This window comes from Paramormyrops kingsleyae, chromosome 16, assembly GCF_048594095.1.
Source record: "Paramormyrops kingsleyae isolate MSU_618 chromosome 16, PKINGS_0.4, whole genome shotgun sequence".
NCBI lineage: Eukaryota > Metazoa > Chordata > Actinopteri > Osteoglossiformes > Mormyridae > Paramormyrops > Paramormyrops kingsleyae.
In genome coordinates, this window is record NC_132812.1 from 24,053,554 (window position 1) to 24,071,291 (window position 17,738).

The 17,738-nt window shown below is 50.5% G+C and overlaps 2 protein-coding genes across 3 annotated transcripts in view; both read left to right on the plus strand.

The window, feature by feature from the left end:
* Positions 1 to 562: 562 nt before the first annotated feature.
* Positions 563 to 13,908, plus strand: usp40 (ubiquitin specific peptidase 40). 2 transcript variants are annotated; one of them, XM_072700461.1, is made up of 31 exons: positions 563 to 1,242; positions 1,478 to 1,545; positions 2,008 to 2,121; positions 2,436 to 2,600; positions 2,717 to 2,863; positions 3,946 to 4,089; positions 4,731 to 4,859; positions 4,969 to 5,073; positions 5,169 to 5,276; positions 5,403 to 5,679; positions 6,039 to 6,120; positions 6,463 to 6,631; positions 6,711 to 6,795; positions 6,869 to 6,939; positions 7,032 to 7,378; positions 7,872 to 8,034; positions 8,115 to 8,175; positions 8,260 to 8,313; positions 8,416 to 8,504; positions 8,615 to 8,701; positions 8,964 to 9,000; positions 9,104 to 9,168; positions 9,264 to 9,338; positions 9,424 to 9,532; positions 9,604 to 9,683; positions 9,928 to 10,046; positions 10,281 to 10,346; positions 10,604 to 10,814; positions 11,054 to 11,149; positions 11,236 to 11,330; positions 12,448 to 13,908. In XM_072700461.1, exons 1-31 carry the CDS (start codon positions 1,047 to 1,049, stop codon positions 12,560 to 12,562), a joined length of 3,729 nt encoding a protein of 1,242 aa, XP_072556562.1. In that variant the 5' UTR covers positions 563 to 1,046; the 3' UTR covers positions 12,563 to 13,908. The 2 variants fall into 2 exon arrangements, with proteins under 2 accessions (XP_072556562.1, XP_072556563.1); XM_072700462.1 differs by lacking the exons at positions 10,604 to 10,814; positions 11,054 to 11,149; positions 11,236 to 11,330; positions 12,448 to 13,908 and having other exon boundaries at positions 10,191 to 10,304.
* A 2,540-nt stretch (positions 13,909 to 16,448) lies between these two features.
* The window catches only part of LOC111858338 (bone morphogenetic protein receptor type-2), a 37,104-nt gene continuing 35,814 nt past the window's right edge, over positions 16,449 to 17,738 (plus strand). Inside the window, exon 1 of the mRNA XM_023840009.2 lies at positions 16,449 to 17,204. Coding sequence (XP_023695777.2) covers positions 16,856 to 17,204 — 349 coding nt within the window. The 5' untranslated portion in view covers positions 16,449 to 16,855. The remainder of the gene's footprint in view (positions 17,205 to 17,738) is intronic.

A 17,738-nucleotide genomic window follows, 5' to 3' on the forward strand; every position in this document is an offset into this window, starting at 1 on the left:
GTGCCTCTTTCTCTTTATAAAACCAGGTATGCTTAGTCCTAGCTTTCAGAGGTTCACGCTAAGCTAACCTATTGGCAGATATTGTGTGTACAAGAAGTGACAACTAATAAAAATTGGTTACAACTCGATAATCTTAAATTATGCCATCACAGGCAAAGATACAAAACTGCGATTAAAACATCGATTAAACGTCACTCGACATTTCTGCCTGCGCTCCAACTAAACACGCCACCCTCTGGCGAGAATATGTAACTGACAATGCCAAGCGAATGGAAGTTGAATTGATGACATTTATTTTGTTTTCCTTTATTCTGGATGCCTGGTGCAGACTATGAATATGATATATTATACATTGTAGCTACTGGCGTAGTAACATGTTGTAGTACAGTTTATACATCGTGCCTTTTATACAGACAGGCTTTTAAGAACTACCAGTACCGTCATACACGAAGTAGTGCGACGTCATGTGGTAAATGTAGTTTTTATATACGATCCGGATGGCGAAACATACATGAAGCTGTGGAAAGTAAACTTCACGTACCACAATGCACCAGGCATCGACATGACTTGTAAAAACATGGCCACCTACTGTACAGCGTTGTTAAGTCTATTTATGTTTCGTATTTAGATAGCTAACGACTGCTGTGACAGAAACGAAAGTATAAAGTACGCTCGGTTGAAATAAAAGTTGCATGCCAGACGATGATAAGGTAGCAAACTACATTTATTTTGGGTTGGGTGGCATTAGATTGATAATTACTTGGCCACCTGGTTAGATGGCAATCTGTATTTTGTTTTATAGTGACGTGGTAGACAACTTACAGTAGTTTTATTTTAAAAACCTGGCCAGCACTAAAGATGCTTTCTCCCATTAAACCAATATATTCAGGGTTGAGCCAGAGGGCTACGAACCGAGAGCTGGGGAAGACAAAGATGAGATAGCAAGAGGAAAAGGTTCACTTCCTATTCGTCAGTTGTATTTCAGTTAGTGGCTTCCACTTCATATTTCTCCGCGAAAAGAAGAACCGCGATTAAAGCGAGACAGCATGTTTGGAAATCTTTTTGAAGAAGACGAGGAAGGTTTTAGTCCTGTCACTGTCGATAAGAGGGTTGACAAAGGGAAAGACGCCGAGCCCCCACCGGCCAGAGGGACCGTAAATCTCAGCGGTATCAGGAACCAGGGTGGTACCTGTTATCTTAACTCTTTGCTGCAGACTCTCCTTTTCACTCCGGAGTTCAGAGGTGAGGATACGGCCATATGTGCTGAGCAGGTCTGACAATGGTGAAAATCAGCCCGATTGTTGTCGGTTTTTTTATTTTTATTTTATTTTTTTAAAAGAAAATTTCACTAAGACATTTAAAGAAGAACTGACAGTTTAATTGTAAGAAAACATCGCAGAAAGCCATTGCATTTAATTCATTTAAATATTAACAAATCCTTGGATTTATTTTGTAATTTGTATGTTAATATCTTTAGAGGAGCTGTTCAGATTGGGACCAGATGAACTAGGCTGCCTGGAGGATAAGGACAAACCAGAAGCCAAGGTAGGGTCCGAACCCGAAGGAAGGTTATGATACACGGGGCAAATTTTTGACCAGTGTTGCTGACCAGTGTTGCTTGGGGACTGTCCCATTGTGCAACAAATTTTTATTTGAAAAACTTGGCAGTTAAAATAAATTGGCAGTGGGCAACTTTTTGCGATCATCAAGGGGTGAGTTTCTTGAAACCTTCTTAACACTACGTCTTTCGTACGTTCTATCTTTTAATATCTATCTTTTTAATTTAAGAAGGCTTCGGGAAACTCACCCCAGATCCAGATGATCGAGTTGCACTTCGTCACACCTGGCTGGCAATTGCCCAGCAACATTGCTCAAAAATGTGCCCTGTGAATCATCACCTGGACAGTTGTTCCCATCCCACACTGCGCGGTGGGAGTTTGCATAGAATGTGAACAATAAAACGTGAAGCTGTCTGTGGTGGCATTAGGTGGGTACGTCTGTCCCTAGGTGCGGGTCATTCCGCTGGAGCTGCAGAGGTTGTTTGCTGAGCTGCTGCTATTGGACCAGCAGACGGCCTCCACGGCCCAGCTGACCGATAGCTTCGGATGGACCAGTAGAGAGGTACTGGACCGCTGCGCTGTGCCCGCTAACGAGATGCGCCTTTGCAGGCCACTGTGGGTGGGATTTACCAACATGCTCAAAGACTGCCATGTTTAGCACAGTGATCACTGGAAGGGAAGTCAGTTAATTCTATCAGCAGCTGTTAGCGTGCAGTAATTCCACCCCTGCCTGTGGGTGGCTTGAAAGCGGTCAGGGCAGTCATCGGCTGAGTGATTAGGGACCTGGCAGTGATACGGTGTGATAAAGAGCAACCATGGGACTAGGAAACCAGATCATGTGACATACCAGAGACCCCACAACATTCCCCTCCCCAGGAGAGCAGTCAGCACGATGTGCAGGAGCTCAACCGCATCCTGTTCAGTGCCCTGGAGAGCTCCCTGGTGGGAACGTCTGGGAGCGACCTCATTCACCGTCTGTACCACGGCGTTGTGGTCAACCAGATTGTGTGCAAGGAATGTGGCAACGTCAGTGAGAGAGAGGTATGTGCACGTGTGGCACGAGGGGTACGGCAAGTGTGACGTCTCTCATACTTTGCTTTGGAAAAAAGCATCTGATGGGGCCAGATAAATAACTCTAAATGAAAATGTTTTGTTAGGAGGACTATCTGGACCTGACAGTGTCAGTTTCGGGGCTGGGTGGCCTGGAGGAGGCGCTGTGGAGCATGTTTGTCGAAGAGGAGGTCTTTGATGGAAACAACCTGTACCGTTGCAGTCGCTGCAATGTCCTGGTCAAGGCTACCAAGGTTAGTCATCTCAGAAGCTCTTTTGATGTGCTGCTCAGGGTGTAGGTACCACTGGAGTATACTTTCAGCCGCTGACCTGGTGACAGGAAGACGTATTTAACCTGGACTCTTCAGTTATGTAACAGGATTAATTAAGAACACAGTTAACAGCGCTTTTCCACTGGAATACCGGAACCGAGCCGCACCCGAGCCGCACCGCAAAGAGAGACTAGCTACAGCGCGGTTCCAGCTCACTTTGGTTTTCCACTGCAGAAGGGCCCGGCTCGGTAAAGGCGTCGCCGGGTTTGGAGAGTGACAGAGACGCTTATTTACTGTTCGCACGGTGTACGTCATGATTTACTGTGCGCTGATTTCCTAATTTTCTACCACATCTATGAGAATCGCTGTGTTATGTTAGCATCAAACGCTAGCAGAATTACCAATCGCTTGCATGAATTTGCATTACAAATCCATTCCAATCAGCTATTCTATAACTACTTTTTTAATTAGGAGTCGGGAAATTTTCAAGTTTTGAGTTTTTGCGAATGCCTTGCGATGTGTGATATTACTAACAAAGAATAATATACAGTATAGAGCAGGGCTCTTCAAATCTGGACCTCAATTCCAAATCCAGGCCTTGTTTTCAGTTCTCCCAGGTAGTTAGTTTAATAATTACTGATTCTGATTGGTCAGAGGCTTCACACCTGGCTCACAGGTAAAAGAAAGCTGGAAAACCAGCAGTGCTCGGACGTCGAGGACCGTGATTTGAATAATAGGGGTATAGAATATACCCTTTTTTCCTTTAGACAATCCACACGTAGAACACTGGTATCTTGGTGCATTTCAACCAATCAGGTGGTGGTGACGCAAATGGCTTGGTTTGGTCACTCTTTCTAGCAGGGCCGTGTTAGCTTGGGTACGGCTCGGGTACGGCCCGGTTACGGCTCTGGGTATGGCTCAGTTCTTGGTGGCAGTGGAAAAGCGCCAATAGTGAACTATTGAAGCTGTAGGTTGCAGGCTAACGCTGTGCCAGTGGTTCAGGCCTCTAGCTAAGCAGGATGTTCTACAAGCCCGATCCCCACCTCAGCCCTGTCCGTCCGCAGTCCGCCAAGCTACGGAAGCTGCCCCCTTTCCTGACCGTGTCCCTGCTGAGGTTCAGCTTCGACTTCGCCAAGTGCGAGCGCTTCAAGGAGACCGGCCGCTACACCTTTCCCCTCAGCGCCAACCTGAAGCCCTTCTGTGAACAGGTGCCCGTCTCGACCTCCCAGTGAGCCCCCTGCACTTCCCACGCCAGCCTGGCCGTGCACAGGGTGCCCTCATGTACCGCTGAAATGGGCCACTGGATTAAACAGCATTTCCCATATGGTTGATGTCATCACTAATGCAGCTATGATATTGTTTTTGTGTCAGTCGTCCCCCTGATAAAGGGAATGACAGAGCAAGGTTTTCAACTGTGGACACCTGGCTGGTGTGAGATTTTCAGTTCGAGACAAGTCTGCTCACACATGCACTTACATTCATATGTATGTAGCAGTTTTATGATCCCTGTAAATATTCTGTAGAGTTTGCAAACTACCCCCCAACACTTTTGATGTAGCTAATTTTAGGTTTATAATGGAATAATATCGATTTGCCGTAAGGCCTCTTGCATGAGCGTGAGAGTCGGAGAGCGTGAGTGTGAGCTGGCGAATCTGCACGTGTCGCACGTAACCGGCCAGCAAGGAGTGCGACTCACCTTCGATTTTGAGGCTCTGTCGTTCTTGCCGATGCTTAAAAGATTATTATCAGTAAACGCCATGAGCTGTTTCATGAGGTAGATGTGATTTGACCCCAGGGAGGGCTGTTGCTGTTGCAGTGGGTAAAGCGTCATTCTGGTCTCCTCACACAGGCAGAGCAGCCAGACTCTGAATACACATACGAGCTCTTCTCCGTGATCATACACAAGGGCGGCTGCCATGGGGGTCACTACCACGTCTACATCAAGGACATCGACGAGCTGGGCCACTGGGAGATGCCGGTGAGGCTCTGCGCGGTGGGAAGGGGAACGCTTCCCCAGGGATTTCTGGGATGGCGTCCTTTTAATAGTTTATAATTCCTTGCTTGTATGTGAACCCCATGGGATTTAGGAGGAGGAGCCCAAACCCAAGTTTCCAAAGGCTCAGGCGAAGGTGTCAGAACCGGTGCTGGTCCACGAGGACCCCTTATCAGTCCTTACCACTATACTGTCTCAGGTAGGACCAGAGTGTGCCCACGCCACTTCTGTCTGCAGGTCAACACCAACATCGCCGTGCTTGTTGAGATTTACAGAAACATCCTTTCTGGACAGGAAGCATCCCGGACTGTCCTTGTGGACCAGCTAGGCCAGAAACTTCTGGACAAAATCGGGATTTCTTGGAACAAGAAGTTCCGCAAACAGCATGGTCCCATTGGGAAGGTCAGTGGGAGGACTGGTGTATTTTTTTTCCAGAAAATTCCCTATGCATCTTTTGTTTTTTTTACATTAATTCTTCCTTCCCAGATACCCCAGCTCTCTCCCAGTGCTGTGCTTTCTCTCTCCCAGTTTCTGCAGAGCCAGTCGGATGTGTTCTTACTGGTCTCTAATGGCACACGGGTTACCCTCAAAGCCACCACCCCCACCGTGGCAGGGGGGGACGCAGCCCCAGAGAGCCAGGCTGCGGAGGAAGGGCCTGGGGCCAGCGATGGCCCCCACTGGTTTGACCTGAATGACTCCACTGTGACACCCATCCATGAGAGGGACATCCAGAAGCAGTTCCAGGGCAAAGAGAGTGCCTATATGCTGTTTTACCGGAAGGCGGGGCTTCTGCGGCCTCAGGAAGGTGTGGGGGGTTTGTGTGACTGTGACTGTCAGTCCTACACTGTGATGTGGCTCCTTGCTTATAACGGGATGTAAATTATGTTATGGTACAGAATCATTATGAAATCTGTTAGCCCAGTATTTTTCTCAGTACTTATCCACGGTCGTCACCGATATTGTCCCCATGTAGGTAAACCCTTCCTTTCCAGTTGATAAAAAAAAAGTCCCAGTTTTGTTTCCAGCACCTCCCTGTCACTGCTTTGTGTCTTAAACCGTAAATCCGACCGGCTTCCTGTCACATTCGGCGTGTCTGAAACGTGGCCTGAGGGCATCGGGATGTGGCTGTTTGATTTGCGGGTCGTTTCTCTCGTTGCCGAGCAGCCAAGCAGAACCGTGGTTACACGGTGCCCCCCCACCTGCTCCAGATGGCCCAGGAGGAGAACGTCACGCTGCAGCAGCGGCGGTGGGTCTGTGCGGCTGCCGTATACGCTGACGAGGATGCGTGCGTACACCTGAGAGACGAGCTTAGAGGAAGAATCGTCTTCATTATGATAAAAAATGGACGTATCTGCTTTGGTCTTTTCGTAAGATAATAGACAATATCTTTGGATAAAATGGTATTGCAGCTTTTTTAGTGAGTATAAAAAAGCTACTTTAATGGCAAAATGTGAAATCGAAATGCATCAGATTGAGAATCTGTGTCCCTGGGTGGGTCCTGCTTTTAGGGGACACTCACAGATGTGCGTTTCTCCTTCCCATCATTAAACTTACACGGCTGCTGCCCCCCCCCCGTCCTTTCCCTCAGGGAGGAGTACGACGCCTCCGCCAATACCGTCCAGGTGCGGCTACACCTGGCGCCACAATACCGTTTGGAGAACGGGGCCCTGCAGCCCAAAGCAGCGGCCGAGGACACGGTCACCCTCAGCTTCGACCGCCGCCGGACCGTGGGCGACTTCCGGCTGGCTGTCTACCAGGTGAGGCACGACCCGTCCGGCCGCTGCCGGCTTCAGCCGGGCCGCCGCGTTTCTGACGCACGACCCGCATGATGTTCAGATGCAGGACCTCTGGGAGGGGGACATGGCCCTGACTGTGGCCCGGAAGCTTCCAGCCGGCCTGCACCTCTACAACACCCTCACAGGTAGGCCGAGGTTTCCGGAGCGTTCCAGCTGTGTGGTCTTTGTCTCCCAGTGAGGATGTTACCTGCCTTGCAGATGACGCTCAGTCTCTGTACGCTGTGGGCGTGTCCGATGGCTCCGACCTCTTCGTCTGGAACGGCAGGGAGGTGAGCGGCTCTCACATTTCTGTGCCGTCAATGGCGTCGTCCGGTGTCACGTGGGGGGGCGGGTCCTAATGTGATGGGCGTGGCTTCCCCAGGTGAGCGGCGCGCCCCTGCGGATGGGCTGCGAGTGGGAGCCCGTGCTGCTCACTCTGCTGCGCGCCTGCGACGAGGCAGCCGGAGACGGGGGGGTCGCCGGCAGCTCGGCGCTGATGCCAGAGCCGCGGGGCTTTCCCGGCGGGGCCACGCTGGGGGCACTTCGCCAAGCCGTGGGGCCCGAGGACACCCTGCTGTGCAGGGAGGAGAGCCGGCCAGGCTGCGAGGGCGGGGGAGGGAGTGGCTGGAGAGTGTTCCCCCCCGCCGACATGCAGCGGACGCTGAAGGAGCTGGCGCTGAAGGATGGGGACTCGCTGCTGGTGCTGGAGCCACAGGTGTTTGACACGAGGTAATGGGGGGGGGCTGGTCTGCCTGATTCAGGGACTTATACAAGAACCACACTGGAGGCAGGATGATGGACTACTGTCAATCACTGATTGGTTTAACCCAGGAAAGTTAACCAATAGGACGCATGTCAAGTCACTTCTTTTCATGAAAATGTTCATTCAGCTCTAAATAAAGAGTGTTATGTAACACTGTGTCTCGCTGAGGTTTCCCTTAATCCCAGGTTCTGAATGACTCAATATTTTATCGTATGTAACAGCTCTCCTGCTTTTTAACATTTTAATGGTCTCTGACGCGACTTTTTGATGTCGCTATTAGGTCAGTGGTAGATGGGCTCAAAAACATGTAAATGCTTGACTACATGTATTTTTTGTCTGGAAGGCAGACATTAGTGAATATCAGGGACTCCTGAAGGCTGCTCTAAGCTGTGTGTGTGTGTGTGTGTGTGTGTCTGTCTGTCCTTCTCTGTGTGTCTGTGTGACCCCGCCCTTCTACAGCCTCTTCAGCCTCACTGGTGACACTGTAACCGTGACGACCCCCTCGGACTGCCGCTGGCTGCAGGTGGAGTCCCATCTTTGTGCGGCGAGGGGGGCGCAGGGCGAGGGCGGCGAGGATGAGGGGGCGAGGAAGCAGGCGAAGATCTCAGCCTCTGGAAGCACGGTGAGTCCTGGGGACACCTGGCCGGGCTCGGGGGGGCGCCACTGCATCGCGATGCCATCTGCCGCTCTCGTTGCCCCCAGCTCCTGTCAGAAGTCAAGCTGAGTGCCATCGAGGAGCTGAAGCTGCAGGATCAGTTTAAAGGTGAGACCACCCCCTCCCCGTGTGCTGTGACGTGACGTGACGCTTCTGTTAACCCTGTGCCTGAGCCCGTGTGCCTCCCCCCAGGAGTGCCGTGCTGCCTACGACAGGCAGACCGAACTGGGAAACTGCTGCCCCCAGGTACAGTCGCATGCCAGCATGCTGTTTCTGTCATGTGATACGTGCCCCCCCCCCCATGCTCTGCCCCGCTGGCATGTCACACGCTGATCTCTCCCCCCGCAGTGCGGGAGGACATGACCGTGCGTGAGGCCGGCATCAAGCTCATGACCTCGCTGGTCCTCTGCCCCGGAGCCGCGCCGGGACCCCACCAGGTCAGCGGTGCTGCTCTGGCGCGGGTGTGGGGGACCGTCTCCGGCCGGCAGTCTGCTCTGTGGATTTCAGCCGAACCCCTCCCCCATTCCTATCTCTCTCTGTTTTTCAGCTGTTCCTTTATTTCACCGTCAGTCCTCCCGTCGGCACCGAGGCTGAGATGGAGATTATTGTGGAAGAAACGATCACCGTGAAGGAGGTCAGCAGGGCTTGTGTGTGCGCACGTGTGTGAGTGTGTGTGTGTGCGTGCACGTGTGTGCGTGTCTGCATGCATGTGTGTGAGTGTCTGTGTGTGTGCATGCACGTGTGTGCATGTCTGTGTGTGTGCATGCACGTGTGAGCTAGTCTGTGTGTGCGTGCATGTGTCTGTGTGTCTGCATGCACTTTTGGTTTGAAAGCGGTTGATATTACATTGCTTAAACGTTGAGACGGACACTAAAGGGCTTCTTCTCTGGTTGCAGTGCCTGAGGCTGATGTTGAACGCTGCTGGTCTGGAAGGTGAAGGTCATTTTGTTTTAAAGCCAATTGCTCACAGCACTTTAGTGGCGCCCTCTTGTGGCCGGTACCCCCCCCCCGCTGACCACTCTGGCCCTCTGCCCAGGCGAATGCTGGCACCTGAGGAAGATGGACTGGTGCGAGGAGCTGGGGGATGCGCTCACGGACGAGGTGAGGCGGCGCACCGGTTCTGGACCTTTCCTGCTTCCTGTCATGTTCGGCGCCATCTGCTCACCTCCCCTCTGAACTGTTCTCTCTCCTCTTAGGACTCCTCTCTCGGCGAACTCAGCGTCGCTGGCGGCGACACCCTAGTGGTGACAGAGGGCCGGTTGCCGCCCAAGGTAAACGACACACGGATGCTGAATTTTCCAGGTCATTGTACCTATAGTTTTTAAAGGGGTCTGATCTTGCTGGTGTCTCACACAGGGGTTTCTGAAGATGCCAGTATGGTTACTGATGGAGCAGGGCGACCAGGGCAACCACATAGGCAACGATCTGGACAACCACCAGGGGGAGCCCTCCACCACCGGTGAAGGTAGGGGAGGGGGGGAGCGGGAGGGGGGTCCCGCCAGCAACGGCGTTGACCGGCACCTGTGTGTCTGTTAGGTGGTTGTGGAGCTGCCATGCAGTTTGTGGGCCACGTAGAAATTTCGGTGGAAGCAGCTCTGGACGACTTGAAGATCCAGGTAGGGAGACTAACCAGCAGCTACGTGGAATGTGTACGTCTGCTTAACCGCCGGTTTGGCAGTTAAGTACAGGGATAAAGTCCCAAGAAGGACTCTGCTCTTCCGGCGGAATCTCCATCCTGAGCTGCTCTGTAAAGACGTAGCGTTTGGGCCGTACGCTGGGAACCGTCCTGCGCTGGCTTGGCGCTTTAGCGCCGTTTGGGTTAGCTTAGCCATGGAGCTAATCTCTCCTGGCCCGCGGCAGGTGCTGACCCTCCCCCCCCTGCACGACCTGTGCGTGCCCAGCCCCGCCTTCCTGCGCGTCTGGCTGCTGGAAAGCCGGAGACCCGGCAGGATCCTCAGGGGGAACCTGCAGCCCCTACAGTGAGTGAGCCAGCAGGACTGAAACCCCACAGCCTGCATGTTAACCCTCCATTCTGTTTCCACTTTGTTCTATACAAGATTTTTATTGCTTCAATATTTACATGGCATAGAATTTTCACTCTTTTTCTTTTTCCCCCCCTGTAGATAAATTTGTCTTTTGGTAAATTTTGGCAAATGTTCTACACACCGACTCGGATGTGAGCAAAACCTCATTTCAGATAAATGTTGCCACAGGAAGTTGAAACTGGCCAGCGGGACGGAGCTCTGTGTACAGCGTCTGCAGAAGGAGGAGAATCTTGGGTAAGAGGAGCTCTGATTGGCTGCCTTCTAGTGGAGCTGCGGTGGTGAGCCCTCTCCTCCTCAGAGTGGCTGTTGTAGTGTGCTGTTAGATCGGGCTCCAGTGACGTAACCAGATCACATGACCTGTGCTGTGATTGGATGATTGGACAGACCTGTACTGTGATTGGTCAGATCTTGGATGGTGGGGGAATGAGCGTATTATGTGCATTTTCCCTTCCTCTGTACACCTCCTCCCCCTGCCCCCCCCCCTCCCCAAGGCCAAAGGAGCTGCTGCTGAACGTGCAGATCGGAATCCCCGGAGAACGGAGCTACTACCCGTCCCAGGAGGTGGTGTGGGACACCGGGCGGGACGGCTCTGCCCGCGGCCTTCGCCAGGCCATTGCCGCCCACTGCAGCCTGTGCCCAGACAGCCTGATCATAGCCAAATATTGTCCTGAGAAGTATTCCTGGATGGTCATCTCCAGCTGGGTGAGGTGCCTGCCGGAATATTGAGGGTGGGGGTACGGCCCCCAGGTTCTGTGGATAGGGGGCAAAAAGCAGTAGGGATTGTCCTGGACTGACTACGTCCAGTGTGAACGGAGGCAGGAGGGATTCCGGGCTTCATGCTACGCGTATGAATGATGGTAACGGTAGCCATCTTCAGTTTGGTGTGTGACAAGTCTTTTGCGGCTTGTGTCGTTTTTGAAGATGGATTTTTGTCATCACAGACCCAGCAGGTGTCAAAGCGCAAGAAGAAGAAAAAGACGGAGAGCCTGCTGGGGGCGCCGTTTCACCTGAGGGACGGCGACGTTATCGGCGGCAAGGTAACCATGCGGGCAATCTGTAGAGACGGTTGGGTTTCTGGGGCTGTCACTTCACGGTGCCACTCTCTGCGCCCCCCCCCCCTCAGAACCTGCTGATTGACAGCAACCGGGAGTTCAGCACCCCTGAGGACGAGCTGGGCCAGCAGAGACTGCAAGAGGAGGCTGGGACTTGGGCCAAAGGGTACGCATGTCCCTCTCCCAGACGTGGTGGGCGGGATTACCTATGCACTGTCAATCACTGGCTTAACTCACTCCTCATTGGTTGATTTGGCTTCCTTTGGGTTACTCTGACAGAGCGCTATATTCCCACCTGACCAGTGTTTACTGGTTTATGGTTTGCATGTCCCTTTGAGTTCCGATCTGCTAAGTCTTCATGCACATAAGCTCCCGAAGTTTATGTGCTCTGCTGCTAATTGCCATTAGCACAAATATGGCGTAAAGCAGATTGCGGTGACGTTCACATTTAACTGCTGACCTGACACTTTATCTAAAACAGTGTCGTCTTGGACACAAGGGCTGAGCAATTCTGCACTGCCAGAAAGAGTGCCAGTTTGTACCTTTGCTTGTCACTGGGGCTGTACCCTCAAGGGTCTGCCAATTGTACCATTAGCTATAGGTAATTATACCTTTTAAGGTACAGAAATGGACTCTGTGGAACATTTCTGTACCATTCATGGTACATTAATGCTGTTTATACCTTGGGGATGATCCTCAGAGTCCATTTCTGTACCTAAAAACAGGGGTGTCAAACTGCAGTCCTGGGGGGCCGGAACCCTGCACAGTTTTTGATTTACCCTCGTTTAACACACCTGATTCAACTCCTTGTGCTAATTACCACACAGCTCTTGAGCTGAATCATTTGTGGTGGAACAGGGAAAGAACTAAGCTACACAGGGCTCCGGCCCCCCAGGACTGCAGTTTGACACCCCTGCCTTGAAAGGTACATTTACCTTCAGCTATAGGGTACAATTGGCCTTTGAGGGACCCATGAGAGTCACTACATGTTGTACTTGTGTTGTTTATGTGACAAATAAAGAATTTTTAGGGTATAGCCCCAGTGACAAGCAAAGGTACAAATTGGCACTCTTCTTTTTTTCTGACATTTTCATACATTCTGCGAAGAATGCCACCTGTTATGCAGTACAATTTGATAGCTGGGATACAACAACAGAGAACTAATGGTATTTCAAGCAAAACAAGTCAGTTCTTTTTAAACTGTAGCAAGACTCCATTGTAATTCCATTGCCATAAAACTAGCCTGCTACACTATAACCTGTTTTTCTGTTTGTGTCCACCAGGGGGCAAAGTGGGATCGTCGGGCCCCACCTAGAGGTGGCCCTGGAGTGTAAGGGGTCAAGGAAGAACAGGAAACCAGAAGTGGCCTTGTCCATCAACGTGGGGATGTTCAGATAGCACAGGACACGCGTGTATGTGCAGACACACTTTATGTAGTATGCCAAGCATAAATGCCTACTCATGTACTGTCAGCAGACCGGCTCATTGTCTCAGGTCAAGTCACCAGGAAACAGGTGCCCAGTGTTTCATGTGGTCTGGAGCAAGGGGGGGGGCAGCAATTTTGTCTTTTTATTTAAAATTGATGTAAAGCACAGGTGAAATGAGGGATATGAAAACAGCTGTTTGTACCTTTACCTTTGAGCTGGCTATAGCCCTCCCTCACTAAAACCGTATGTCTCCTTTTCATTTTGTAACTATGCAAACAGCCCCTCCCTCCGATTCCTTCCCAAATCTGTGGAGGTAGGACACTAACGCTGACCATAACTGCTGCTGTTTGGGTGGCAGTGGGGCGTTTTGGACGCCGCTGCTCTGTCGGTGGTCTGCTGTCGGTGGTCTGCTGTCGGTGGACTGCTGTCGGTGGACTGCTGTCGGTGGACTGCTGTCGGTGGTCTATCTTTCTCCACATGCCCTCGCTGGAACTGGCAGCGGGTTCTGCTTAAGTCCTCGGCCTTCTATTAGGAACAGAAACCTCTAGAAGCACTTCTCCCGCTGCCCTTTTCTCCTGCAACTAAGTTGCAAACTTTTATTGGGTAAAGAGAAGTAAATAGAATGGTTAATAATGTGCAGTTTCAAATGTAATGAGCTGATCCAGATATACTTCTGGGGAAGTTCGGGTATCACTGTATGGATCAAACAAAGACGCTGCAGATACGGCTTGGAAGCTGACGGCAACTGCTCACCGGAAGAAAATCACTTCAGGATAATTGTTAATCTGACTGTTTGGTTGTTAATCCTAAAACTGATTTATACTGCTTGTGACTAAGTAATCATATAATTTGATTTTTGTTTATGCTTAATATATTTTTGTTGATGGCTTAAAATTAATGTACGCCATGAAATTGTCAGGGCGATGTTTTGAAACTGAATCGCCTCATTACACAACACGAGAGAAGAATATAGATTCTGCCTTAAGCACAGAGGCCTGCATTTAGCTGCTTAGACTTCAGAGTCTCACTTCCTCCATCTGTTTCCATAGAATCTGATCTTTCTTCAAGGACATTCAGAAAGAGGAAGGGGGACCGTTGTAAAGCCACGTGCATGGACAAAAAAAAAATCCAATTACCCGCTGCATTCTAAGTGGGCTTTAACCCCTTTGACATTTCTTTATAAATCTGGGAAAACATAAGGTTGTCAAAGACTCTGTCGACAAATTCTTGCTGCCGCACTCCTCCCCATTGTGTCTCTTTCCAGTGACTTGTTTTTTTAATGAATCTTTTCATAAATATGATGTAAATCATGGGAAATTTGTATGTTAATTGATTCTGACTACCGGAGTAATAGACCTCTTACTATTTATTTGTGCTGGGTGAGTTATCACAGTAATGAATTGCACAGTGCAGGGGTGGGGGCGTGGTCTGTACCCATATATAATATATATTTATTTTCTTTTTAGAAAACAAACTGCTTCCTGATTGTAGTCACTGGCCGGTATAGGTGACAAACGTTCAGAGGATGTGTGTGACATTGTCATAGGATGAGAGCTACATAAGGACAGAAGATGAGCCAAGTTTCCATTTCTGTTGACTCGGGTTCGCAGTGCTCACAGATAAACATCGTAAATTCTTAATGGCCGCTCTGCTCTTGCCAGAATGAGTGCCCCCACCTGGCACAACCCGCCTGAATTCACCAGTGATGACTTATGAAATATGACCATATCACTGTTACCCCTCACTTCTGAGAAAAGGCGGCAGATTGAAAACCACTCCACTTATGATATCTCCTTCCACTTCCTGCGGATTACTGGTACCTCCTCTGTCCAGTACCACGGCATCTGACATCACACGGATGGTAAAGATTATCTCGTCTCACGATCGAAGCAGGCGGCGGGGCCTGCGCGATCTGGGAGGAATCTACCCGGCGCCATTAACAAAATGGCACGCGGGAGTATTTCCTGACATCTACATCAAATATTGATTATATTGCTGTGCAGGGGGAAAATCAATCCAGATTAGTCTCACATGTGTTGAGCCTGAGAAGAGATGGCCACCGATTTGGGAACATGACGTTATGGAAGAACAGAAGGGAAAAAATATCGCCGTCTGTCTGGCCCCTTGACTTCCAACTGACATAAAAGATCACAGCATTCAATACTTTTCAGTCCACGCTAAACGTGTTTTTAGTTTTGTAGACATTTTGGAGGAGGTAGAGTCTTCTGGTTGTGGAATTTGCATATCTCCATGGTAACAAAAGCTGCAAGCTCACTTCAGCACCCTCCTGAAAAGTGTCCTTTAAGCCATCTGCTGAACAAGTCCATAGTCCTTTTGCACAGTGACAATTTAAGGTCGTGCTGGTCACAATGGTAATGCCCAAGTGTATCTGCAGTGGAGCTAGACCCTGACAAGAGGAGACGGCGGCAGTGGGTAACTCAGGGATATGTATTGCGACCTAAAAATGTGCCACTCAAGAGATGGGGGGAGATGTGGGTGTAAGGTACGTAGGTCTGATGAAAGGGAAAAGGAACTTAACATAAATCCCAGCAGTGAAAATATCCATCTGCAAATTGCTGTGGCGTGTCTAAATTAGAACCTTCCATTCATTTATGTGGGCAAATCCTAATCTCAATCAAGACACCCTTATCCCCTACCCAGCCCTAACCTTAGACTTTTGGCATTTTTACTTTTTTGATTGCATTCATAGATTTTTAGGTTATCCAAATGGGGACCTGAAAAAGTGCATACAGAGCTGGGTGCTGGAAAATGCAAGGCTACAGTGATAAGCTATGAGCCACTGTCTCGCTCCGTGTTCGTTCATTTGAGCACGTGCTTTCCATAACCACTAATCCAGTGCTCTGTAGTAGTGAGTAGGAAAGGCGCATACACTCACGTTACAAGTAATTTGGGGACACCTACACAGCATGCCTTTCGGGAGAAACCGGAATAACCATTCTCCTGACACATCACTTAAGTTCGGGATTCGAACCGTGAAGCCCCGCAGGTGCGAGACCACCTCGCTTTACTGCGCCGGCGCGCCGCCCTCGTTTCGAACAGCGTTCGCGAGACATGCGGGGACGCAACCGCGAGCAGCAGGCGCATGTGGGTGTGTGACACTAGAGGGCGCTGCCTTCGTTTCCCCTGCTGACAAAGCGCGAGGAGAGCAGCGTTTTCCCTTTTATGTGAGCGCCGGCGTCCCGGAGACAGTGTAAGGTCGGGCGAGGCGTTTCCAGTCGTCCCGTCTGTCTCTCTGGCGCGGCTGCCGCTGCCAAATCTCTGCGCTAAACAGGAACGGCGGAAGAGGAGCTTATCTCAGCCCTCCTCTTCCAAAAGCCGTTCTCCGGTCCCCCCCCCATCTAGTGCTAGATACGCAGGTTAAACTGACGATGGGCAATCTCGCTTGTTATCTACGAAGCATTTTCTGTAGACTTCGAGTTTTTTTTTGTTAGCCAGCTACATTAGCTAAACATTTTAACCATATTTAATTTCGTCCTGCACTTAGTCGCCTGTTTTTTTCTCCTTCAAGATCTTAAGTCCGTCGCTTCGGAATTTCGAAACGCGTCTTGTGGACAGAAAAACCGACGCGTGTTTTGTAGGATATTAGAAATCACTAAAAAAAAAAAACCTTCCACGGAGCCCTTGGAAGAGACGATCGGCAGTAGTTTCGGTGCAGACGGGAGCAAAAAAAGGAAAAGGAGAGAGCGAGAGAAAGGGGGATAATATGCCTCCTAGTTATTAGGTACGGGAGCGAAGTTCCCGAGTCGGTAGGCAGCAAACGGTGCCGTTTAAAGGGAACCGGGAGCATCTGCGCTTCTCCGTAGGACCCCATTAGAGCTCGGCTGAAGCAAGATGAATAATTAATAATCTACATTTTATATCCGGAGGCCTTTCCTTGGATTGAAGTCAAATATACGTTTTCCAGACTGACCCAGTGTCGCTGACTGCGCTGCTCACAGATTGATCGGCGTTTCCATATCCATGTGGATGTACTTTATTTTAATTTTTTTTAAGTACTGATTCGAGTAACCTGCTCGGTAGCACTTCTCTTGGCGAAGCGCTGTTTGATTTTTCCAGCTGCTCCAAAATACTCTGCGCGCCTAAGCGGACTTGCTGTGCCAGACGGTCCATCATGGTGACCAGTCAGAGCTTATTTGTGTTATTGGGACATTAAAACACCCGACATGGACTGTTGGGCATTTTGGAAAATGTAGGCGTATAGTTACTTTTTTCTCGACTGCCGACTTGACTTAGTAATAATGTAATGAGAGAGGGGAGGGCGAAGAGAGCTGCCGATAAACAGAAGGATTTGAGTAATACTGCAGTTTGCTGGGGATTCACACGGATACGCGGATTACAGCGTTTCTCCGCGGAGGCCGATCGCCTAGCTCTGCCATGCGCTTACATGGGGCTCGTTTCTCCGCCCGGAGCTCGGCTGGACGTTACGGCGTCAGTGAATGATCTCGGATCGCCCGGCTTGAGCGAGGGGCGACTGGGGAAAGCGAGAACTTCACGGGGAAGCCGCACGTCGCCGCGGAGCCGGAGCGCGGCCATGGCCACGGCGGTGCTGGCGCTGGGGATCTGCGCCGTCCTGCTGCTCAGCCCCGTCGCGGGTAAGTCGAGCTGCTCGGCCGCGTCTTTTTGCTTTTGTGAGATAAAGGGCTGTCAGCTTAGTGCCATTTAGCGGCAGAGCCGAGAAACGGGCGTGTGTCAGGCTGTCTGTTCCTAAATACCCGTTTCCACAAGACGGGCCGTCAAGACTGCCCCGAAATCAGCATATTAAAGGCGGAAAAACCGCTCGTCCGGCAGGTGTCCAGTAAGTTGTCGCGCCTGATTTAGCCGTGCGATGAGCTGGGGGCCGTCGGGCTCGCCGTGTGTGGTTCGGATGCGGGAACGCGCGTCGGGGACGCAGGCGGACACGCGCACAGCGGTCTGCCCGGACGGGCTGTCTTAACCCTAATGGGCTCTGGTAATGAAGAATTGTGCAATATCAGATGTATAAGGTTCACATCAATACTCCCTGTCCAGGTTCATTGTTCTACCTAAGGGGTAATTCCGCTGCCAAGAGAAGAATGTAATAAAACGTGTTTTATGTATCCTGTCTGGAGAGTTACGATGTAGCTGGAACGAGCCTGGAAAGAAGAAAC

Bases quoted from the DNA above. Each gene is read 5' to 3' on its own strand.
- usp40 (XM_072700461.1), top strand. From the start codon at position 1,047: ATGTTTGGAAATCTTTTTGAAGAAGACGAGGAAGGTTTTAGTCCTGTC. The intron at 8,505-8,614 runs GTCAGCGGTGCT...TCTGTTTTTCAG, and splicing joins CCGCGCCGGGACCCCACCAG to CTGTTCCTTTATTTCACCGT. The intron at 10,047-10,280 runs GTGAGTGAGCCA...ATGTTGCCACAG, and splicing joins GGGAACCTGCAGCCCCTACA to GAAGTTGAAACTGGCCAGCG.